The sequence below is a fragment of the Hylobates moloch genome, unplaced genomic scaffold (assembly GCF_009828535.3).
Source record: "Hylobates moloch isolate HMO894 unplaced genomic scaffold, HMol_V3 SCAFFOLD_15, whole genome shotgun sequence".
NCBI lineage: Eukaryota > Metazoa > Chordata > Mammalia > Primates > Hylobatidae > Hylobates > Hylobates moloch.
In genome coordinates this window covers 53,052,203-53,077,020 of record NW_026652290.1, presented here as the reverse complement: position 1 = coordinate 53,077,020, position 24,818 = coordinate 53,052,203, and the positions used below count along the sequence as shown (strand labels likewise).

The 24,818-nt window shown below is 48.8% G+C and overlaps 1 protein-coding gene across 15 annotated transcripts in view; it reads left to right on the top strand.

Annotated features, from left to right (window-relative positions):
• The window catches only part of DYSF (dysferlin), a 234,630-nt gene that overhangs the window by 75,401 nt on the left and 134,411 nt on the right, over window positions 1-24,818 (top strand). For 8 of the 15 annotated variants that reach the window (XM_032176991.2, XM_032176986.2, XM_032176984.2 and 5 more), the window contains 7 exons: window positions 6,509-6,577; window positions 6,756-6,799; window positions 10,632-10,714; window positions 20,921-21,036; window positions 21,487-21,600; window positions 22,877-23,054; window positions 23,669-23,793. In XM_032176991.2, the coding sequence (XP_032032882.1) occupies window positions 6,509-6,577; window positions 6,756-6,799; window positions 10,632-10,714; window positions 20,921-21,036; window positions 21,487-21,600; window positions 22,877-23,054; window positions 23,669-23,793 (729 nt within the window). Of the gene's footprint in view, window positions 1-6,508; window positions 6,578-6,755; window positions 6,800-10,631; window positions 10,715-19,204; window positions 19,247-20,920; window positions 21,037-21,486; window positions 21,601-22,876; window positions 23,055-23,668; window positions 23,794-24,818 lie in introns of all 15 variants that reach the window. The other 7 variants (XM_032176988.2, XM_032176982.2, XM_032176980.2 and 4 more) reach the window with 1 other exon arrangement.

Sequence of the window (24,818 nt, the reverse complement as noted above, 5' to 3'; positions counted from 1 at the left end):
GTGTGTGGTGAGACACCCACACAGGCCCAGCTCTCAGGGCCTGCCCTGCACACGAATGTGGACAGGTCTGCCCTGGGGTGTCCCGGACAGACACATAGATGCGGATGGCCCAGGAGAGGACGTCGGACAGTGGATAGTAGAGGAACATTTGGGGGAAAATGGAGCAATAGCATGGAAACTAGACGTGAAATCATAAAGATAGGGAAACTATATTTTAAAGATGTGGGATAAAAACACAATGATTATTTAAAAATGTTGTGGGAGGTAGTTGGGCAGAGAAAGACCCCTCTGGTGGGCACCCTAGCCTCTTCCTTGCAGCCCGCCTTCCTGCCCTGAGGTGGGGCTGTGGCTCCAGTCCCTGCTGACTTCTGTCCCAGCCCTTCTCTCCACACAGGCTGCCCACTCCCCAATGTCTGTGCGCCCCCCACAGGCTTTCCTGGCAGCCCCAGCCCTCCCAGGCTTCAGCCATCACCTCTCTGCAGAGAACTCCGTAGCTCTCCGACCCCTCCCTTCAACCCCAGGCCTCTCTGTGCCTCTAAACAGCTCTGCCTGCTGCCCCTCTGAGCCCTGGAGGGAGTCATTTTCTCTGCACAAATTGCCCCATATCCAAAAGCCTCTGTCTTAACCAGGTACAACCATCAAAGGCAGAAAATGTGGACCTGCCTTGATTCTTCCCTCTTTTTTCTCTCTCTACATCCCACATGCCATCTCTAGCTTTTGACTTTAAACTTGTCCCCACGGCCCATCCCTACCTCGTGCCCCCATAGCCACTGCCAGCTCTTCCCAGGACAATTCCCTTGTTTCTCACCTCATGGCATTGAATTTTTGAACAGCCCAGGCCATTTGTCCAAGTACTGGATTTGTTCGGTTGTTTCCTTCTGTTGTTTAACTTGTTTCTCTGGCTCCTCTCTTTTCTGTAAACTGGAAGTTAGGTCTAGAGACTCCATTAGATTCAGATGAAGTATTTCGGCAAGAACTCAGCATAGGTGATCTGCATGTCATATGGCATCACAACAGAGAGCCATAATGTCGGGTTGTCCCATCCTAAGGGATGATCGCCTGATCACGCAGTTAAAATGGTGCCTCCAGACAGCTCCCTTATAAAAGTAAATCTTCCCACTTTGTAATTAGCAAGTAAACTGTGGGCGATATCTTGGCACTATATGGATATCCTACTTCTCAGCTACCTCTTACCTAATGGTCTAAGCATCCATTGACCTTCCTGTCTGAAGAAGTCATTTAGTTCGGACTGCAAAGTGGTGATTTTCTCATTATCATTCTTTTTCTCTTGATTAGCCAACGTTTTTTTTTTTTCTGTAAAGAAGAGCTTTCTCCCTCCTGCTTTGTTGAGTATTAGTATGGACCTCAATACTTTTTATTTTTAATGTGTTAAATCAGTCATTATTGTGTTGATGTATGAATTATACTGAAGGTGGCCATCAGGAGCCCCTTTGAGCTGGGCTGTCTCTCCTCAGAGACTAGCACAGGGTCCCAGTGAAAATGTACACGGGGATGTAATGTAGATTTTAAACTCATTCATGTGGAGGTGTAAATGCTTACTGCAGATTCTCACCTGAGTGAAGGTTTTGGTGTGGGCTCAGGGTCCAGGTCTTACGACCTGCGCCTGGCATCAGGAGGAATGGGGACAGCTGCTTGAAGGTAGGAAGGAAACAGGAAGCTGCGGCTGTACGTTTTTGTGGGACACTAGTTCCAAGGACTAGGATTAATTTTTCCACTTGACACTTGGGGAAATTCACATCCTGAGATTGTTCTTATTTCGCATTCCCAACATGGAAAGTATTTCGATGGTGGCTAGAACCAAGACCGACGTGCCTTCACATTCATTGGAACTAAGCCTCAGAGCTCTGGGGCTCCTGGCTGCTCCTGGGTCCCTGCCAGTATCTTTGATCTCCCAGGGTCTTCTGTTCTGAGATGCCCTTGGCTGGCCCTGGGGATTTCTTTAGGAAGGTACCAGTGTCTAGGGGGAGGTGAAAGGACAAAGGCGGCCAAGGCAAGACACTGTATACAGTGGATTGGCATTTGGGCTCATGCAAGAAGCTGTACCTCCCATTTTTCCTCTAGAAGGAGGTGGAGGGAGTTGAAGAATGACCTTATGGTGAAGGAGGCAGCTGGAATGCTCCGTCTTGAAAATTTCAACCTGGCCAGCCTCCTCCGCTGGGCCCCAGGCCTTTGCGTCCTCTCTGCCCTGAGCCACCTCCTTGTGGCCTCCCCGCTTCTGCTGCTCTTATGGCGTGTCTCATTCTGCCTGTCCCTCTCTTTTAGCCTGCTTGCATGTCCCTTTTCTCTCTTTACATCCTAAGCTGAAGAGCCCTGAGGTTACATTCTGTGTGCCCACCCACCCCAGCTGGCCTTCTTTGCATTTCCCCTTATGGACATTTGGTGGCAGTATTATCCAAGATGTGAACAATACTTGATTTGGCCAAGTTACTAAGAAGATAGTGTGGGAGAGTGTGTGCGACTGTGCACTTCATGGTATCAAAGAAAGTAAAGGTAGGTACTTTAGGGCAGGACACGAAGTTTTAAAACAACCTTTTTTTTTTTTTTTCTGAATTCAAGAATAAAACCCATTAATTGCAAAAAATTGAAAAAAAATCAGAGAAAAGGAAAACAACAAAAACTCCCACTGCACCATATTCTGTACCTTGCACCACCCTGGAGAGAATTACTGATAACATTGGTTTGTATTTCCTTCTAGTGTGTGTTCTCTCTTTAGCTCCCACTACCCTCTTACCTCCCCTCTTCCCACTTGCTGGGAAAAAATAATGAAAACATTGATTTTCATTATTCAAGGCTTCTGTATTTGCCAATTTGCCTACTCACTAAAATGTATTTGCAAGCCCAAAATCAACACTCATGGCACTTTGGTGATGATTTGTGGACACTTTCAGGGCTTTGAAAACTTTGAGTCTCCCGGCACGTATGTTGGTTGCTGAGGTTGAATAAGGTGACTCTCTGCCTCCCTGCTCCAACATGTCCATGATCAAAGGACATGCATTTACTCCATGAGAGTTGAAACAGGGAGGCAGAGAGTCTCAAAACATGATACTACACAGGACACGTATCAAAGGACGCAGACAAAATACGTGTCCTTTGATACGTATCCTGTGTAGCCTCATGTGTTTCACATTTTTGTGCCTTTTGTTGGCGACTTCGCTGTTTAAAATGGCCCCAAATGTCGTGCTGAAGTGCTGTCTGGCGTTCCTAAGCTCAAAAAGGCTGTGATGTGCCTTACGGAGGAAGTGTGTGTGATAGATAAGCTTCCTGCAGGCTTGAGTCACAGTGTCATTGGCTGTGAGTTCAATGCTGATGACTCAGCAATACATATTAAAAAGTAAGGTGTCCTTCAACAGAAGCACACATAAACCAAAGTTACGTATTGATCAGTTGACAAAAACGTTGTGACAGAGGTTGCCAGGAATTTAACCCTGCTTTTCCTCTGGGGTAATGAGTCAGTATTCACTAATTCAGGGTTCATGGTGACCTTATAGATTGTAACTACCATGAATAATGAGAATCAACTATATACATGCAGTTTGGTAAACTGCTTGTGCTGTCTCATCTTTTCTCAGGTTATTAAATAGTCATTGAAATGATTTTTTTGATGGCTGCATAATATTCTGTCAGATGAGTATAGCATAACATTTGACCGATTTTTGGATATATATAATTCCAATTTTCCTCTTTTATAAACAACATTGTGACAAACAACAGCATACAGGAATCTTTGTCCACACTCTGATTGCTTTTCTGTAGGGAAGTTTCTAGAATTGGGGCTGCTAAGCCAGAAGTCTTATTTTTAAGTATTTGATACAGATGGACAAATAGCCTTCCAGAGAGAGTGTGCTAATAATACTCCATTGGGGAGTGAAGGAAGGTAAAGAAAAAAGGTAAAGGAAGAAAAAAAGAGAAGCAGAGGAAGAGGAAGAAGCAGCAGGGTGCGGCCCTGGATGAGTGCCTGTGGGTGGAACAAGATGGGGGAAGGCTGGCAGGGATCTCTGGGGCCAGAGGCAGTGCTGGCTGGGGTGTGGCAGATGGACCAGCTGCTGTTCAACCCCCAGACCCACATCCTGGTGAAGGCAGCCAGGTTGAAGTGTTTGCGATGGAGGAGGGCCAGATGCCTGGGGCAGGGGCTGAAGCAGCCCGTGTGCATCCTGTGTGTGTGTTGGGGCAGCTTGTGCCTTTGTGCCTTCTTATTCCAGGGACCTGGGGCACAGACTTGGCAGGGCCGCTCAGCTGGGTCTTGCTAAAGTGTCTTTTATTTTAAAATTTTCTTTATCTAATTTTTGAATTAGGTAGTACATTTATTCTATGTACTATATACATTTATTTTATCTATCTTTCGTGAAAAATCTCCCTCTTGCTCTGTACCCCATCCAACAATCAATCCATTTCTTCCTTTTCAAAGAAAACCACTGCAATTAGTTTCTTTTATATTATTCTGGTTTTGTGATGCACATGCAAGCAAATATGACTACAGATTCTTCCTTTATGTTTTTTTTTGAGATAGAGTCTCACTCAGTAGCCCAGGCTGGAGTGCAGTGGTGCAATCTCGGCTCATTGCAGCCTCTGCCTCCTGGATTCAGGCGATTCTCATGCCTTGGTCTCCCGAGTAGCTGGTACTATAGGCATGTGCCACCACTTCTGGCTCATTTTGGTATTTTTAGTAGAGACAGGGCTTTGCCACATTATCCAGGCTGGTCTTGAACGCCTGACCTCAAGTGATCCACCTGCCTTGGGCTCCCAAAGTGCTGGGATTAAGGCATGAGCCACCATGCCTGGCCGACTATAGATTTTTATCTTTTACCTTTTAGCACAAATGGCTGCGCATCACACTCACCGCTCTGCGCCTTGCTTTGTTCACTTAATCATATAACTTGGAGATTGTTTCATGTCACTACCTAGAGGCATCCTCATTCTGTTTGAGAGCCGCCTAGTACTGCATTGTATGGATGGTCCATACTTCATTTAACCTGCTCTCCATTGGTGGACACATGGGTTGTTCCAAATCCTTGCTAGTTCAAGCCACACTGCAGTGAATAGCCTCACACATATGTCATTCCTCACATGTGCAAGTATTTCTGTAGGATGGGTGTCTAGAGGTAGGATTCATAGGGCAGTGGGAACATGCATTTAAAACTACAATAGATAGTGGCCAGTTGTCCTCTGGAGGGGTCAAACTATTTTGTTTTCCCACCAGCAAAACATGAGCATGCAGTTTTCCCATAGCCTTGCCAACAGTGGTCTATCAGACTTTAGAGATTTTTATGAATCTGATGGGTGAGGAATGGTATTTTGTTGGTTTTCTTTGTGTTTCTTTATGAGTGGGATGAAGCATCTTTTTATATGTCTCAAGGCCTTGCGTCTTCATTCTGTGAACTGTCTCTTCCACTCTTTGCTCTTTGTTCCACTGGATTGGATCGTTGGTCTCTCTTCTTTCCATACTCCTCTCTTTGCTAACTAACACAAGGGCCAAATCCTGGCACTCAGCCCCACACCCAGCCCTGTGTGGCCTTTGTCTGGGGCTCTTTTTACAGGGAGGAGGGGGAAGGTGGGGGCAGGGGCCAGCACTGGGTGGACCAGGAATGGAGACATCATCCTCACCCCTGGGGACCTGAAGTCTCTGATTTAAGTCAGATGCTCATTAAATGAGATAATGCACATAAAGTGCTTAGCACAATGTAGGGCTTATCATAGTAAATGCTCTGAAAAGGCTGCTCACTATTTTCATGTGTAGAACATGGAAATCTACCAGGCTCTGTGTATCTGAAACTGAGTCTTTACCTGCTGCCCCTGTGTGTGGGTACAGGATGCCCTGGGGCTGGCTAAGGGGCCTGGTGTTCCTTATGGACTCTAAGGCCAGGGCCGGCCTGTGAGCTGCTGGTTTGGACGTGGTTTCCACTCCTGTGAGGTTTCTTGTTTGGGAAAAGCCTGGTCTTTCGGGCAGGGCTGGTTGGAGGCAGACTATGGCTTATAGGGTTTGTATCTTCACTGAATTTTCTTTCACTCTCTGACCTCTGTGCATGGCTCCCCTCCCCCATCTCTGATCTCCTAGGGGTCACAGTCTTCCTACGTGGTGGATGATCTGGGGTAATGGGCAAAAGAGACTTCTGGGCCATAAGGGCCTCTGGGAAAGCCCGTCTGGACTGGACTCAGGGTCCCCACATTTAGGGTCATGGCCATAATAGGAGGTATGGAGGGGGATTTTCAGCCAGAGATGTGAGTTAAGGGTAGAAGGGCTGTGGCATTCAGACAACCCACCCCACCCTTACCCACTCCCCAGCTCTGGGTCTGACCTTCTGTTGAGCTTTGTCTCTGCAAAGATTCCCTGTGTCAGCCCCCTGCACTAGGCCCCAACCCCAGGGTCTTACACCCAGGCCTGAGGGCAGCCAGCGTGGCAGAGAATGGCCACTGGCTGGCATGGTGGCCCCGGGGGAGCCCAGAGTCCCCATGGAGCTCGATCCACTTGTCCCCTCCCTGTGTCTTCTAGCTCTGCAGCAAGATCTTGGAGAAGACGGCCAACCCTCAGTGGAACCAGAACATCACACTGCCTGCCATGGTGAGCCTCCTGCTCCCAGCACACCCAAGGAGGCCCCTGGGGCTCTGGGCTTCGGGAGGTCCAGGGCTCCTGCCTCCCCAGCATCCTGCCGTTATCCCAGACTTCAGCTCGGGGTGGGGAGGGGCTGTTCTATCTTCAAAAGGACTCTTCTCCCAACACGCCTCTATTCCCTCCTCAGTTTCCCTCCATGTGCGAAAAAATGAGGATTCGTGTCATAGACTGGTGAGTTCTGAGTCTTGGAGTCTTTGGGGCGGGCTGTCCTGAGGGGGCGCTGGGTCCCTCAGTTTCATTCGGCTCAGTGACTGGTAGTAAGAGTGTGAGGGAGAAGTTTCAGGTGAGGTAATGTCCCCTTGGGGTAGCCAGGGATGGAGAGGGTGTGGGCAATTCCTGGGAAGCTTACTCACACCTGCTTGTTGGGAGGTAGGCAGATAAGGAGGAATCATCTCTCAGGGCACAAGGAACTGGGAAGGCTTCCTGGAGGAGGTGGGGCAGGTGATGGCCTGACAGGAGGGGTGGGGATTTGCTAAGCTCACGATAAAGACATTCCAGTGAGGAGAGGCTCACAAACCAAGGGAAGGGGCTGAAAAGAGCAGAGCTTCAGGGAGGATGGGCTGCGGTGCTGCCCTGGGTTGGTGGGATGAAAAGGTAGGGTCCCCAGGCTGGAGGAGCGGACCAGATTACCTGAGCAGGAGACACCATGGCAGCTGTGCAGCAGGTGAGGACAGCAGCTCATGGGCGTCTTAGAAAGATCACAGCATCTAATACTTGTTGAGCGCCTACTATACACCAAACCTTGTTCCCAGCAAGCACTTGACACGAGTCATCTCATCTGACCATCAACTCACCGACATCAGTTCGCAGATGAGAAGGCAGGTTGGGAAAGATTGAGTGACCTGCCTGAGCTGACAGCTAGCTGGAAAGTAGCTGAGGCCAGGCTTGAACCCAAGCCTGCTGTTTCCAAAGCCTGTGTTCCTAACCACTAGGCCATGCCACCTCCTACTAGTTGAGGGGAGCTCTCTCTTACACTTGAGGGGAACATTCGGGGTCCACACGTGTGATCTCCGGGCATTGGGCTTCCCAAAAAGAGACAGTTGTCCTTTCTTTGCCCCCAAGAAGTCTTGGCTATGTGGTTCCCCAGCGTGTTCTCCTTTGGTCTCATGCCCATGACACCCCCAACCAGGAGGATAATGAGAGGCTAGGGAAAAACCCCCAGGCCACAGAGCCATTAAGCTGTGTGCCAGTTCCCCAGGCCTAAAGAAAACAGCTTGTGAGAATTAGAGGAGAGGAAAGAGAGCCGCCAGGAGGGCCTGTGAGGGAGAGGCCGCGAGGGCAGTGACCACGGGTATGTACCATGGGGAAGCGGTTTGGAGGAAAGATGTGCTTTACATCCCAGAATGATCTCTTCATCTCCGCTCTCCATGTGTGCCGCTCTGACTGCGGGCGATGAGCTGTGCGTGTCCCTGCATGTTTGCGCATGTGGATGTGAGTGGGTGCGGTTGTCTCCTGTGTTGTGGATGTGTCTGGCCCGAGTCCGGGTGAGCTGTGTCAAAGGCATCGGCATACTGTACAATCCAAACACATTACAGAATCTGGTGGTTGCATCTCTGGTTTGGGTTGAAGTGGCATTTTTATTGTGAGTCTATTTTCAGACTTGCTGTATTTTCCAAAAGCAACCCCAAGCCCCAAAACCCAGCTCTTGGCCAGAAAGCATTCTGCTGCTTCAAGTTCCTATCCAGAAGAGTGCTTTCTTCCCAGACAATGCAGATAAGCTCTTGTTATTACCTGAATCCTGGAAATAGGATATAGTCCATATGGCCTTTTCTCTGTAACTTAATCTTCCATTTAATTCTTCAGAAATTCCCTTTTCATTAAAAAACCAAGCCAAACAACAACAACAAAAAAACCCCCAAACCACCCCCTACCTCCATAAAACAAAACCTCTCTCCTCCCACTCTCCTTCCCTCCTCTCCCAGTTCAGAGAAGGCTGGAGGTCAGAAATCCAATTCCTTTTTAAGTGCTGGCCTTTTCTAGGGTTTGGTCATGAAGACCGGGTACAAATGCCATCAACTGTCAGTCATCTGGTGCTGAGAATATCATTGTAAAATGTTCCAGGAAATTTTTACTTTCTAGTTTTTTTTTTTTTTTTTTGCGGGGGCGGGGGGATGGAGTTTCGCTCTTGTCATCCAGGCTGGAGTCCAATGGCGTGATCTTGGCTCACTGCAACCTCTGCCTCCCAGGTTCAAGTGATTCTCCTACCTCAGCCTCCCGAGTGGCAGGGATTACAGGCACGCACAACCACCCCTGGCTAATTTTTGTATTTTTAGTAGAAACAAGGCTTCATCATGTTGGCCAGGCTGGTCTTGAACTCCTGATCTCAGGTGATCCATCTGCCTTGGCCTCCCAAAGTGCTGGGATTACAGGCATGAGCCACCACACCCTGCTTTTCAGTTCTTATTAACATCATTCACTTGGAAAAATGATAAAGATCTGTCTGTGCTGACAATTCATTCTTCCTAATGTAGTGCTGGCGATGGAAAACTTTAAAAATCAAAGCTTAATCACCTCCCTGGGAAATACGAAGAGGAAGAAAGGAGCACAGAAATTGCGCAGAGATTAGGGTACCTCGTAGGGTTAGGATTTCAAAGAAAAATCGAAGCACCATGCCAGGGTGTGCCTTTCACAATGGAGCTGGGATGTGTCATCTGAAGCTGCCCATGGCTAAGGCACTCACAACAGGGAGAGGGGGTCTAAGGGGCACCAAGAAGAAGGGGAAAATACCCAGGAGGAACTTCCTGAAGGAGATGGGTCCTGCCCAGCCCAGTGTTTCTCAGCCTCTGCATCATTGGCATTTGGGGCTGGAATATTCTTTGCTGTGGGGGTTCTCAACCTAGTGGTTTTGACCCCAGGTCTGGCCTACCTGGGAAGCAGCAGGTGGCTGCAATCAAAGCTCTGGTCTCCACGTCAGCATATCTGGCCTCAAATCCCAGCTTTGCCATCTTGGCAAATTATTTAACCTTCTCAACCTTGGCCTTCTCATCTGAATTTGGGGCTAATTGTAGTACCTACCTGGTAGTGCTGATGTGAGTTTGAGTGAGTTAAGTCACCTGATGGTTTTAGCGTAGTGCTTGGCTCTTAGTACGTGCTCAATAAATGTTAGCTATTACTGTTTATTATTATCAAAGGAGGCAGGAGTGGCATTCAGAGGGAGGGTTTGCATAGGATGTGGTTGGCTAACAGGTGAATCAAGCAGTTAACCTCCTTGAGCTCCTGGCCACAGTCCCCTACCCTGGTTGGGGAGCCAAGAAGTGTCCCCCTGGAAGCAGGCCCTATGCCATGCAGGACCAGTGTTCCAGGAATCAGGACGCTAGGGCTTCCATCCTGGCCTTGCCCTTCCTCCCCTGATGACCTTGGGCAAGTACCTACATGGCTTTGAGCCTCAGTTTCCTCATGGGTGCAACAGAGATAATAATAAAAGTGCTTGTTTCTCAGGGCTGTGTGAGCCTCCTGTGTGATAAAGGCTGAAAGTGCTCCATTACATACAAAGTCAGATACAAAAAGGAATCGTGTATTACCATTGGCTACTTCAAGACTGTGGCCTTGGAGATAGTTTCTTCCTGGTCACCTAGTTTTCTCCTTGATCTGGACATTTCTTTAGCTCCTGGAGCCTCTCAGTTCTTCCTGGGTCTGGGAATCTGGCTCCCTGAACAGGCCAGTCCCTGGCCCTGCCTCCTTGCCTCTGGCCTCCTCCCTGTCAGCCTGCAGATGTGTCTGCAGAGATCCAGGCCGGCAGCCTGGGTTTGGTTGCCTGATGGGATGCTGGTGGTTGGCGAGATGAACTAGTTCCCTCTCAGAGAGTCTTGGGCAAGCCTTCTGTGCAGTCTCTTCATCTCTGGGAGTACCGGGCCTCAGTAACATACCAAAGTGAAGACCAGGAGTGCTCTCTGCCCGCCCCCTGCCCCCCTGTGATGTGTAACCGAGGCCGCATACTTCCCGGGTGGGCTGTGGCCTGCAGTTCCTTTCCTGTGTTCAGGCCCTCTCTGCTCCCTTGCTGTAGGGACCGCCTCACTCACAATGACATCGTGGCTACAACCTACCTGAGTATGTCAAAAATCTCTGCCCCTGGAGGAGAAATAGAAGGTATGTTCCCTCTTCGTTCTGCCCTTTGACCCCCGGTGCTCTCCCCTGTCCCCCCTCTATCCAGCTTACACTTCTAGTTTTGAGACTTTGCAGAAAAGGGGAGATTATAAGGCCTCTGTTGCCCATTTTCCACTGAGAAGGGCTCTGGCAATGAAAGAGATGTCTTGCAGACATTTGGGGTTCTCCACACTTGGATTGTGGGATATGCCACTGAAGGGCACAAAGAGGATAATTCACTCCAGCAGAGAATATTGGCTGGCTGTGGCCAAGCCATCCATCAGGTCCTGCATTGGCCGACTGTGCTCTAGCAGTTTCAAAAGCTATTGAAATAGCTCTTACTGTTCTATTAAAAAAGCAACTCATCATCATTTTGTAAAATTTTAAATAAAGAAATAATCTGAAAGAATATAAAATTTACCTGAAATTACCCATAAGCCCACCCCTCCAGACAAGAACTATTAGCACTCCCAGACCTTTCTGTATGTATGTATATATGTATGTATGTATATATCTGTACATGCACGTAAGATGTGTGTATTTAATACATGGGTGTGTGTATATATACATTAGAACAAACTGTTTTGAAAATTGCTTTTTGATACTTGACAATACAACGTAGATATCTTTTCCTGTTATTAAAAGTTCTTCTATAATACAATTTTAAATGAATACACATATTTCATTACGTGAATGTATCATGATCCACGTTAACTAGTTAAGGATGAACATGTAGGTGTTTTCAAATTTTTCCACATTATAAGCAACTAAATTGGCAATGAATATTTCTGTACCTGAATCTTTATATAATTCATGAGTTTCCTTTTGGATAAATACCTGAAATTGGAATTGCTGTGTGAAAAGATTTCAACTTTTTTTTTTTTTTTTGTTTTGAGATGGAGTCTTGCCCTGTTGCTAGGCTGGAGTGTAGTGGCCCAAACTCAGCTCACTGCAACCTCCGCCTCCCCAATTCAAGCAATTCTCCTGCCTCAGCCTCCCGAGTAGCTGGGACTACAGGTGTGCGCCACCATGCCTGGCTAATTTTTGTATTTTTAGTAGAGACAGAGTTTTACCATGCTGGCCAAGCTGGTCTCGAACTCCTGGCCTCATGATCCGCCCACCTCGGCCTCCCAAAGTGCTGGGATTACAGGCATGAGTCACCACACCCAGCCTAGGATTTCAACATTTTTAAGACTTTTGATATTTATCAAAATTGCCCTTCAAACAGGCTGGACTACTTTTATACTCTTTTCATGCCCCTAGGCTTATTTTGCTATACCTTCCCCAACACAGGGTAAAATAATAATATTAAAAAAGAACTTCGTTAATTTTATAGGTGAAAATGGTATTTCATTGTTGCCTTAATTTTCGTTTTATTGATAGCTGGTGAAGTTGACCGATTTCAATTTGAATATATTTAAATAATTATTTTATATTTATATATCACATGTTTATATAATTTACATTCATTCTTTTATAAATGTCTTATTTATGTTCTTAGTCCATATGAGGAAATGTTTATCTTTTTCTCATACTTTGGTAAGAGTTCTGTATATATATGGATATTAACTTTTCCCTTGTCATATATGTAGTAAATAATTCTTGTTGGCTTTATTTTACCAATTAATAGTTTTTGACCTATAGAAATTTAAAATTTTTGTGTAGCCAAATCTGTTAGTCTTTTCCTTAGGGAATAAGGCAAGGATCTAGCATTACTTTTTTCAAAATTATTCTTTGGTGATACAAACACTGTATTTTGAGTAATCTTTTCCCTATATTTCGAAATGCTGCCTTTATCACCTACTAAATTTCTAAATGTGTTCTTGGGCCTGTTTCTCTATTATCTCCAATTGGTATGTCTGCTTATTATTTCTTTGGTTTTGATATCTGGGTTATGCTGGCTTTGTAAAATTAATTGTAAAGATTTAAAGTCTTCTCTAACATCTGGAACAGTTTCTATAACATAAGAATACAGTCTTTTGAGGGTTTGAAATAATTCACCCATAAAACCATATGGGCTGGGTGCCCTTTCTGAGTGGGTATAGTAATAGCTCTTTAAAAACTTTTCAATTTCTCCTGTGATGATTGTTATTGTTAGTTCGTCGCTTTTACTCTAGTCAATTTTGATAATTTATATTTTCCTAGAAAAGCATCCATTACATTGAGGTCTAATTTATTTACATAATGTTGTACAGAGCAAATTTTTATAATTTGAATAATTCTCTCTACCTGTGGTGTTTTACTTTTTCTTATTTCTAATGCTATGTATTTGAGGTTTTTTTCCCTTGATTAGCTGGTTAGAAGTTTATTTTAAAACTTTATTGGACTTTTAATCTTTGCACTCTCTAACTCTCTTTAGACTGATTTTATTGTTTCCTTCTTTAACTTTCTAGCTTCTTGTCTTTATTTTTAAAATTTCTTATTTAAATAATGAAAGTATGGTTTCTGCCTTGTGTGTCATACTCAAACCCTAAGATTCAGCAGACCCTAAGGTTATATTTAACTCTATTAATTTTTTTGACATTTAAACATTTGATCTATTTTGAATTTATTTTTGTGTGTTTTCTGACAGCAGTCTGATTTGATTCTTTCATAGTTAGTCTATTTTTTTCCCTGACTAGATGCTGCTTATAGGAATTTATCTTTTTTCTTATAGTTTAGAAAATTATTTTAATCTATCTTGGTACAGGATACTTTCCATTGAATTTTGTCTGAGACATGATGAATTCTTAAATCTGAGTTGAGGATTGTTTTTTAAAAATTCTGACATTATGCCATGGACAGCTGAAGGCAGAGTGGGGGAGTGGGGAGAGCTCTAGCTCTCCAGCCCACCAACTTGGGTTCAAATGCTCTTGGCTCTGCTTCTTTGTAACTGAGTTGCTCCAGTCTCTGTAAAATGGGGCTCTTACAAGTCCCAACCCTCATGAGGCGGTTGTAAAAATCATGAGGTTATAAAAGTAAGGTTCTTATAATGTCTAGTACACAACAACCTTAAAGTAACATTTGCTGTTTATCATCATTAAGATGGGCTTTCTATGTTGCTAATCTGATTTTTTTCTGTACCAATTCTGCCTTTTACTGCTTCGTACATGGTTTAAAATGGGCTATTGCATTTGTAGTTTCTTGTCAAGCCTTCTTTTTCCCCTGTCACTCCTTTTATATTTTCCTTTACTTCTTTGTTCCTTGTCTGTTCTCTCCTGGCAGTCTGCTTTGTTCCACAAAAACTACATCTTCTTGTACAGGATTCCAAATCATTTTCTGCAATATGCAGGTGAATGCTTTCCTGAATCTTATGGCTGCAGTTTCCATAACCTGGTTGGCTCTCTGCCCTCTCCCTGCTTTATTCACTCTCCCACAAGATCTGTTCAGTGTTGGTATCTCCCACAGATAGGGTGTGTGGGTCTTTCTCTGTCCATCCATCTCCTCAGATCTTTAGCTGGAGGACAGGTTAACGTGCCCAGTTTCTGGCCAACTCTACCTAGTGCTCTTGAAGCTGGAGATCGTCTCCAGATTCTAGATCTGTAGGAGACCTCTAGGAGTTCTTCTCCTAGAAGAGGAGACAGGAGGAGATACCATTTTTAAAAATGTTCCTTTTTTTTTTTTTTTGAGATGGAGTCTTGCTCTTTTCGCCCAGCCTGTAGTGCAGTGGTGTGATCTTGGCTCACTGCAACTTCTGCCTCCTGGGTTCAAGCGATTCTCCTGCCTCAGCCTCCCAAGGAGCCAGGATTACAGTTGCCTGCCACCATACCTGGCTAATATTTTGTATTTTTAGTAGAGACAGGGTTTCACCATGTGGGCCAGGCTGGTCTTGAACTCCTGACCTGAGGTGATCCACCCGCCTTGTCCTTCCAAATGTTACATCATTTTTAAGCAAGACATTGTTAACTTAGACTTCTAACTGCTTGATGTCCTCATATCCTTCCATAAATGTAGGCAGCTATCAGAGGCATATACCTGACATTGTTTTTCATTCACTTCATTCTTTTAGGAGATGTTTATTGAGCATATGCCTTCTGTCAGGGGCTGGGCATACAGGATTGAACAAAATATTCTTGATCTCATCCTCAGGGAACTAGAGTCCTGGCAGGCGACAAACAAGTAGACAAATAAAAATATGGGTATAAATTGTCTTAAGTGCCCTCGAAGAAAAGGACATGCATAGTGAAAGAGAATAACAGAGTAGGGGAGAGCTGCTTCTGCCTGATAGAGTCAAGGAAGGCTTCTAGGAGGAAGTGTCTTAGGCTGCCAGAGGGGAAGCCACTGGCATGTGAAGAGTAGGTAGGAAAGAGTTCCAGGCAGAGGTGATGACATATTCCAAGGCCACGTGGCAAGAAAGAAATGAAAAGACTGGTTTGGCCGAGTTCTCTGAAACATTTAAAGGGCAACTTTTAATTATAGAAAATTTCAAGTACACGCAAAAGTAGAGAATTGTACAGTAAACTCCCAGACATCCTCCCTGAGCTTCCACATCTAGCTGCCGTCTGCCTTCTGATTTCCTTGTTGGGACTTTGGACTAGTCCCAGAAACGACCTTCCTGAAGGCACTGCGAACTTGCTCTTCCTGCCCCAGCCCCTCCCTTCCTTGCTGGGGGAACAATCTGTTCTGGGATGTGGCCCCTTCACTAATTGCTGTTCAGATAGTTTCTGAGAAGGGCTGTCTCCTGCACAGGTAGAGAGATTTGGGGGTGGTAATGCAGACAGAGGGTCACCTCACAGGTCAGCATTCTTGGTATGGAAGGAACTTCGTCTTCAGTTTTCTGACTGGCACTGTCTCTTGTCTCTCAATCTAGGGGCAGACACTGGTGGAGGCACAGTGTGGCATTTCTGACTGTTTTCTGACAGTCGTGTTTCATGAGGCTGCAGCCGTGCCTACCACCAGCCCCTGATGGAAAGTTCACATCCCCCCACCTGTCTTCATTTCTATGCTGTGTGAGCCCTCACCTTTCTCTGTGTCCGCATGAGTGTGCTGGTGGGAAGGCGAGAAAGATGTTTATATGGTCACTAGATGGCGCTCAGGTCACGGGCAACCCAGCGTGCTTCGGAAGGCATTCAAAGTCGGGACCATCTTCCATCACAGATGGTTCTGGAAAGAAATGAGAATCTTCTTGCAACCAGCTAACCGGTTTTGAACATGCAGTTAAATAGCTTGATCTAAGTGGCAGTGAAAGAGTTAAACTTGTGCATCCAACTGGAGCTGTCCTTGATGACTCTCGGACCCTGCCGACCCGTTCCTGCAGAGATGGGTCCCTTTCTGGGGCCAGGGCCTCTCTCTGGCCTTGAGGTTGGGCCCTTGCCTTGCTCGGGCCAAGCCTCCCCGACTTGCCCGCAGCCCCCTCAGAACGCGTCGCTCCAACTTTCCTTTCAGCCCTTTTTTATGTTGTTTCTCCACGTTGTGGGCTTGCAGCCCATTGGGGCGATGGACAACACTTCTATTTCCTCACTGCTCTCAAAGACCAAACAAGTTCTTTCTCTGTATTTCCTCGCCTTAGGGTTCACTAGATGATTTGGTTCAACTAGGAGTTTTTGTTTTTCTGTTTCTGTTTTTGTTTCCAGTGAGGACAAGACCTGACACTAACCTCTTAAACACCTCTGCCCACAAGTTTGCCTGGGCATACTAGAGTGTTCCTTGGACCCTGTGCTCTGAAGTATTAAGTAAGAATTTTGTTTTTTAAAAAAGAGTGCTTTCCTTAGAAGCTGCAGGTCTTTTGAGAGGTAACAGGCACATGAGCTCTGTGAAACATACACAGATTCTTTGATAACTTTATACATAGGAAACTCATGCTCCATAAATAGCACTTGTATCCTAGTGTTTTCCATAGTTAAGAAATCCAAAGTTAGTCTCCTTTCGTCTCTGGAATGTAGATGATGCTGATTTCCCAGCAGTTTTCAGTTTCTCCTCTTGCCTGGCGCAAGTGAGAGTCAGGCAGCCAGCCGCCATGGGCTTGGGGATGTGCCGAGAGGCAGAGGGAGCTGGCAGGGCAGACCGCAGGTGACGGCCTCAGCTTCTTCATGCACGTCCTGGGGACTGTGTGTAGGGCTGGAACTTGTGGCTCACTGGGCTGGGAGGTCCTGCTGTCTATCTCCTTCAGCTTCCCCCAGGTGAGGCAGCTGCTGGGCTTCGTTGCTCGGGCCACAGAACTGGGAGCATTCATCTGTGTTTTGGACTTCCACAGCCCCAGCTCCCTGGGCTGAGGGAAAACACAATAAAACACTTGTGTTTTGGCAGAACGGTGATGTGGACTAAATAGAGGCTTTGTCTTGGGTGGCTTCACTGGTCACTGTGCTCTTGAACTGTCTGCAGACACAGGGGCGAGAGCCCGGGATGGGCCTTCACACCCAGAGACTGTGATCCGCCCCCAAGTCAGGAGTCATTGACCTAAGACATCAACAGGGCCATGTCTTATTACACATTCCCAGTGCCTCCTCCTACACCTGGTTAGGTTTGCTGAATGAACAAATGAATGAAAGAATGGGTGAATTAGGTTGGGTGCTGTGGCTCACACCTGTAATCCCAGCACTTTGGGAGGCCGAGGCGGTGGATCACCTGAGTTCAGGAGTCCGAGACAGCCTGGCCAACATGGTGAAACCCCATCTCTACTAAAAATACAAAAAACAGCCTGGCCTGGTGGTGGGCACCTGTAATTGTAGCTACTTGGGAGGCTGAGGCAGAATTGCTGGAACCTAGGAGGCGGAGGTTGCAGTGGGCCAAGATTGCGCCTCTGTGCTCCAGTGTGGGCAACAAGAGCGAGACACTGTCTAAATAAATAAATAAATAAATAAATAAAATATATAAATGGATAAATAAATAAAAAGAAAGAAAGAATGGGTGAATTAATGAAAAGGTGTGGTTGGGGGGCAGGCTGCTCCGCAGCCGCCCACTTGATCCTCTGAGCCACCAGAGGCATGTGTTGGTCAGATGGCCGATGGGATTAGGGGGACATCTGCATCTGGGCTGGGCACCAGTCTGCAGCCAGAATTCACAATCAGTCTGGGTGGGAAGCCGACTGCCTCTGTAAGAAGCGCATGGGGGTTGGAACTGTGACCTTGGCCTCATTAGCCCGAGATAACAGGCCAGGCCTGTTAGTAATCATTTAGAAGGAGCTTAAAATGGGATCTGTTTCCTTCCGGTGGTCCCTGGCCACTGCTGTCCTCGGGCTTGCAGCTGTGCCTGTGTTGGCCCTCTCGCTGTTGCAGAACGCTCCCTCTGAGCAGAGCCCTGGCTCGCCCATGGAAGGAAACCTCTTGCTTTAGAGATGAAGGTGACCATGAACTATGATTTCTGTAGCCCTGGTGTCTGCTGGCTGGCATTCATAGTTGAGGCCTCGCCGAGGAGGGCCGAGGGGCTGGGCCGGGCCCTCCTTGCTGCCTTTGCCCTGTCCTCACTCTGGATGGCCACGCTCCCTTCTCTCTTCTCCACTCTTTCTGTGTCTTTGTGCATTCTTCCTTCACAAAGTTTTCTTCAACCCTTGACTTCTGACTGCAGTCACAGAGCTAGGGGCAAAACAAGTGTTTTCTGGAGGACAGCAACAGGTAAAGGTGAACAAGGAAGGGAAGTAATCAGCAAGTTCACCAACCACGTCCCGCGTGTGCATGTGACCTCAGACTGTATTACACTTTACTGTTGGAGAAGGAGAACGGGAAGGTCAGATTTGGGAAGGGGCAGAAATCAGAGGACAGTGGAGGAAGACTGAGGGGTGTCCGCTTCCTTGGCGGCATCGCGTACCTGCCTAGCAGTGAGGGACAGATTCAGAGTCCATACATGTGCCAGAGCATTTCCTTCCTTGCTTTTCTTATTTCTAGACATTCCTTACCAACATTTAGGGGCACACCCAAGTGTGCAGAGTATTCAGCTTGTGGACAGTGTCTGGCTCTGCGCTTCCCTGGAAGCAGCCTGTGTCAGAAGCCAGAGCCAGTGCCTGCTGTTGTGAAAATGCAACGTGGAGCCTTCAGGGGTGATCCTGGACACGGCCACTAGGTGGAGATGTTGTGCCTTGAAATGTCCCTGCTCAGTGCGCCTGGTCCCAAGCGCGACCTGCCTGTGGGCTTGGAGTGTGGGGTGTGCCTCGCTGCCTAGCTCTGGCCCCTTTGTGTCTCCCCACCCTTCCGTTGTGTCTGTACTTTGTTCCCCCCACTTATCTGGCTATCATACGGAAAAGCACATTTTCTTTTCTGAATTATTCCTTGAGTGTATTGAATCAAGTTTCGGGTCCGGTTTTCAACTGGCAAACGGAACGCACAGTGATGGGCAGGCCAGGTGGGACCCCCGGGGCTCATGGGGTGTTGGGGGCTGCATCTGGAGGGGCCGTGATGATTTAGTTTATGACAAATTCACAGCTGGGCAGAGGATGGGGCCTCGGGCCGCATCTGTTTCACACCCGGAAGCTGTCTTTCCATCTGTCTGTCTGCCAGCAATCCATCCACAGCCTGTTCATGTAACCGGTCCTTCTCCCAGCCATGCCCACCCTAACCCCTTTTCCATTTCTTTACGCTTCAGAGGAGACTGCAGGTGCTGTCAAGCCTTCGAAAGCCTCAGACTGTACGTTGCTGTCACCTGGGGGACAACCAGGGGAGCGGGGCCTTGGGTTTTGGCTGGAGGGGTGAGGGTGCTGGAGGCATGGGGTTTTTGATTTGCCTGAGGTGGGATTGAGATTCCCCCACAGAGGTAAGTCCCTGGACTTACCTTGGCTGTCGCCTCTCGGCCTCTGTGGAGCATGTAAATCGTCTGGAATGCTTTAAGGGGCAATTTCCTCCCACTTCCCCCAACCCTTCCTAAATGGGATAGGCTTGGGCTGGTGCTCAAGTTAGACCACTCTGTCTGGTAGTGAGGGGTAGGGGCAGGCATGGGGGTCTGGAGTGGGGCAGGGGGAGTGTGAGGTGTTTCAGGGGCCAGGAGGAGGCCAAGAGGAGTTAAAAACTCTTGGAGTTGAAATCCCCAAGGTAAATCATAATTGAGATGATTAACGCAAATAATTAGTAATGCTCCTGTTAGCCCACCTACCTGGGCCTCCCACCTCTCCTGAAGGCCAGTGCCCTGTCTGTGCTGGGGTCTAGGAGAGAGAAGGTGTTGAAGGAGGTGGGGAGGCCCCTGGCTGAGAGGGGAGGTGAGGCTCCAGCCTTCTGGTCCCTCCCTGTCCTGGCCCCTCCCTCATCCCTAGGGTCTCGGCAGGGGCTGGACTCACAGTGCATGACCTTAGGTCTAGCTCAAACACTTCTTTGCTGAGGCCATTTGTTTTGTGCCTATTTTGGCCCATGCTTATGTGGACTGATTGGGTCGTTCCAGAGGGTTCTTGTCTCTGGCCCTGCTTTCTACCTTTGGCATCTTGGAAACAACCTCTTCCCCATTCCTCTAAAAGGGACACTGTGGCATTTTAGGGTTTTCAGAGCATGGCCAGTAAAGTCCTGTCCAGGAAACTCAGCTGTGAGCTGGAAAATGATGTTAGTAAAAGAGAGCCTCCAAAAAAGGATGAAAGAATGTGGAGAGATTTCCTCTCTTCAGGAGTGTAATTCTCTAACTCTCCTCTGACCTGCTCTGTTAAAAAATTGTTCTTTGTACAATGTGTGTGTGGGGAGGAGATTCTGGGATGAAGCAAGGCTGTTAGGGCAGGGGATATGTGCCTGGGGGCTGCCCTAGGGAGGAGGAATGTCTAGCTGGGCTCCATCCCTGGCCTTCTGGGAGATGGTTTCTCTGGTTACCGGGCTCTGGGACCTCTTAGCCCCTCCCCATTGGCCGCAGGGCCTACAGTGCTTATAGAAGCGTAGGATGGAGAGCAGATGCAGGACTTGGTGGGGGTGGGGCTGGGGAGGGGCACGAGCAGTGGAGGGCCTCGAACCCCAACTTTGTGTGCTGGCTGAGTGCATGGGCTTTGAGGTGACACCATTCTGGACCCTGCCACCTTATCACCATTCTGGACCCTGCCACCCTGTAGTCTTGTGTTTTTTTGTATCTCCAAGCCTCGGTTTCCTCATCTGTAAAATGAGACTAATAAAAATATGATTGCATCTCAGCATGACGGTGATGACTAAAGAGACTTAGGGGAGGGCCTGAGAGCTATCGCTCGTGGCGCTCTCTTTATACACTGACAGGAGCTGCATCTGATGCATGTGGAGGGGGACTGAGGGCCAGGGGTGGGCTCAGGTTGGAAGGTGGCTGTGTTGAGCAATGGGAAGCCCCACTGGGCCGACCCCTCTGATTGCCACTTGTGTCTCCCAGTGGATGACTACCTGGGCTTCCTCCCCACTTTTGGGCCCTGCTACATCAACCTCTATGGCAGTCCCAGAGAGTTCACAGGCTTCCCAGACCCCTATGCAGAGCTCAACACAGGCAAGGTAAGCCAGCTGGAGCCCTGGTAAGGGCAGGATGCCAGATGCCCAGGTCCCTCGGGAGCCCAGGCCTGCATGCAGGGTCTTCCAGCCCCTCCTGGGGGCCCATGACTTGGCAGCCACCCCCTCAGGGAGTTCTCCTTCTGCCCCTTGATGCTGCCTCTGCCTGAGTGCCAGTCTGATCCTTCCATGTTCCTCGCCTTGAAGCACCCAGGCCCTGTCTCTCTGTCTTTGTCTTTTGGGCTGAGTTGGCATCTGGCACTGTCCATCTGGGTGGGTTGTCATATCCCCTGAACTCCCTGGGCCATGCTTTTCTCACCTGCAGGGGGTTTGAGGTTGGCTGAGGGACCTCCTGGGTGCCTGAGAGATGAGCTACCTCAGGGCCAGAGGGTGCCCCTTTCCTTCCCCTCCTCCCCTCTGTCTCCCCTGCTCCTGGTGACCTGACCGCCCTGGCAGGGGGAAGGTGTGGCTTATCGTGGCCGGCTTCTGCTCTCCCTGGAGACCAAGCTGGTGGAGCACAGTGAACAAAAGGTGGAAGACCTTCCTGCAGATGACATCCTCCGGGTGGAGGTGAGGGGTGTGGCTCTGGGTGGGAGCTGGGCGTCGGGGCGGGGAAGGGATGGCCAGGCCGGGACTGGCCTTGAGGTGTCATGGCGGAGGGAGGACGCAGCTCTGCCCACATGCATCATGCTTTTACCTCTCTGGGCCTCAGGTCTTAGCTGTAAAGTAGGAATAAATCAACACTTGCCCTGCTTCCCTGGAGGGATGATCAGAGGCTCAGAGAAGATAAATGAAAATATTCAAAAAGTCTAGAGCTTGATGCAAAATGAGATGCGATTTTATAATAATAACATAAGGATAGCTAACTGTTAAGTCAAATAAGCACCGAACATGTATCAGGCACTGTGCTGCTGACACCTCTGCCGTTACTGACTCCTCCCAGCACCATGAGGTGGCTGCTATTATTATTATTATCCCCATTTCACAGATGAGGAAACAGGCTCAGATATATCAGAGCAACAAATCGTAGAGTTGGGCCTTGTGTCCAGGAGGCAGCTGTGTGGAGTCTGTGTGGTGCTTTAAGCTCTTAGACACAGTGGTCTGATGGCTCTGGTTTGAATCCTGGCTCTAGCACTTACCGGCTGCATCAGTTTCCCTATCTGGAAAGTGGGGGTAATGATTATACTTATCTCATAAGATGGTTGTGAGAATTAAGGAAATTAATACACATATGCAGTAAGCACTAAGTGCTAGCTGTTGCTACTATTTACATTCACCTAACACCTAATTGTCTGACTCCTCTCAATCATAGGATAGAGTTCCTGCCCTGTCCCCACCCCGTGCTCAGAGCCTGGAGGGGACAATGAGACCCTTTCATCCCAGGCACATGACAGTGGCAGCCCGTGTGTCCTGCAGAGCTGGCTGCTGAGGGAGAGACCCTGAGTGGCATGGGGCAGGAGCTCTGGGCAGGCGCCTGATGGCTTAGAGCCTTCAGCCCCTCTGAATGGCAGATAAGGCCCAGGTTGCCCCTGCGGGCCCAGTGGGAGCCCCCACTCAGCTGACGTGGTGGTACCGTGGCTGCTGGTTTGGATTAGGGACAGCTTGACCTTGGAGGAGCAGCTCTTATTAGGGAAACATGGCCAGACACACGCAGACCTGGAATGAACTTGTTCAGTTAGCAGTGAAATCTGGATGCTGTTTCTTGGGCTACTTGCCACCCGTCAGTCCAGCCAGGAGCTATTGGGTGCCGGTTATGGCCAGGGCCTGCCAGATGTATGTCCCCTCCCCAGCCCCAGTGCCTTCCTTTGCTCCTCCTGTGACCCTCTGGTCTACTCTCTGCTCTCAGAAGTACCTTAGGAGGCGCAAGTACTCCTTGTTTGCGGCCTTCTACTCAGCCACCATGCTGCAGGATGTGGATGACGCCATCCAGTTTGAGGTCAGCATTGGGAACTATGGGAACAAGTTCGACATGACCTGCCTGCCGCTGGCCTCCACCACTCAGTACAGCCGTGCAGTCTTTGATGGTGAGGCAGTGCTCCTGGCTGGGACCCTGATCACAGGATCATAGAGCAGGGGGCCACACCTTAAATCCTGCCTCCCATGGAAAGCTGCTGGAGGCTACTCAAAGGCCCTGGCCCTGGCAAACCTGTTCCAGCCGTCCCCTTGCTCTCCTCCAGGTGAGGGGCCCTGCTACTAGTGCCCACAGATGCGGCTCCTGGGACCAGCTGTGGTCAGCATTGACCCTGACCCATTCTGATCATTTCAAGGAGTCAGCCAGCCTTGGTTTGGACATTTTAGGGAGTGTGGCCTTGGGTTTCCCAGGGCGGCTCTAACATCTCCTCAGTTTTGACATGCCCAGGAGCCCTAATGAGAGCTGCAGCTGTCTGCTCAACTCACGAAGGGAGCTCAGGCACCTCTTCAGACACTGGGGAACACGGGTACGGGTCACTCCACGTGTGTCCAAGGGGGTTCTTAGATGGGAAGGGTGAGCAGGTGCCTGTCTCTGTCCCACGTGTGGTCCCCTTCCCAGCTCTGCCAGTCGTAGCTCTGGAGTGCCCAGGAGGCCGACACTCTTAGCACCCCATCCCACCCGCCCTCCACTCCTGGCACAGCGCTCAGGCCCGTCTCTCCATTCCAGGGTGCCACTATTACTACCTACCCTGGGGTAATGTGAAACCTGTGGTGGTGCTGTCATCCTACTGGGAGGACATCAGCCATAGAATCGAGACTCAGAACCAGCTGCTTGGGATTGCTGACCGGCTGGTGAGTGAAAACTTGCCCAAAGCTGCACACGCCTGTGCATGCATCTGCTACCCCTGCTGCATGGGGTGTCTCAGACCACCACCCACTGGTGCACACACTGACACATGGCTGTGCCTACTGACCTTCGTGGTTGGTGTCCTCTGTGTCTTGGCAATACCAGGCTTGTGGTCCTGTCCTGCACGCTTGGAAGAGAAGAGAGGGGATGTGAGCAACCTGAGGCAGTCCCAGTGTGCAGGAGGACACAGAGCAAGGGAGCAGAAAGAAAACCTATGCCACGCAGCAGGGCACGGCCTGGCTCTCGCTCCCCTACTCACTCATTACAGGCCTTTGGACTTTTAATGCACACAAAGGCTTGTGCTAGAAACTTCTATCTAGAAGCTAGAGGCTAGAGGTGAACAAGGAGTTGGCTCTGTCTTCAGGGAGTCAGTTTATTAAAGGAGGGCATAGGCTCACTTGTGCCTCTCCTACAGGGCTTTCCAAACTTAGGTACAGGTGACACTCCAGGGGCAAAGAGATGTGGGGCTCAGAGCAGGGGGGGTGGCCAAGGAGCATCAGGGAGGCATCATAGGCCAGCGAGGGGTCTGTGTCCAGTGCAAGGAGATGGGGGGTGGGAACCCAGCTAGGCCACCATTGCAGGGGCTTGGGGGAGGGTGACCAAGCCCTGGGAAGAAGATGGCCTCAGGGGGAAATTGCAGGACTTGAGCTACAAGGCCTTGGTGGTCGACTGGATTTGGGGCTGAGGAAGGGCTATGTAGAGGAACTCAAGTGGCTGGGGAATTGGGAAGCTGGGGAGAAGAGCAGAGCATATGAGGTCAGGTTCTGTTTTGGGGGTGAGGAGGAGCCTTCTGGGGAGCCCCCTGCAGATGGTGGATGCTGCAGTCCTGGCACTTGGCCAGAATGGAGGAGAATCACAGGTGGGCAGAGGTGTAGAGGCCAAAGGAGGTGAAGAGGCTGGGCGGGAAGCTGATGGTCCTGGCGGTGGCTCTAGGGGTTTCTGTGGCATGGATGGGGACAGCTGGTGAGAA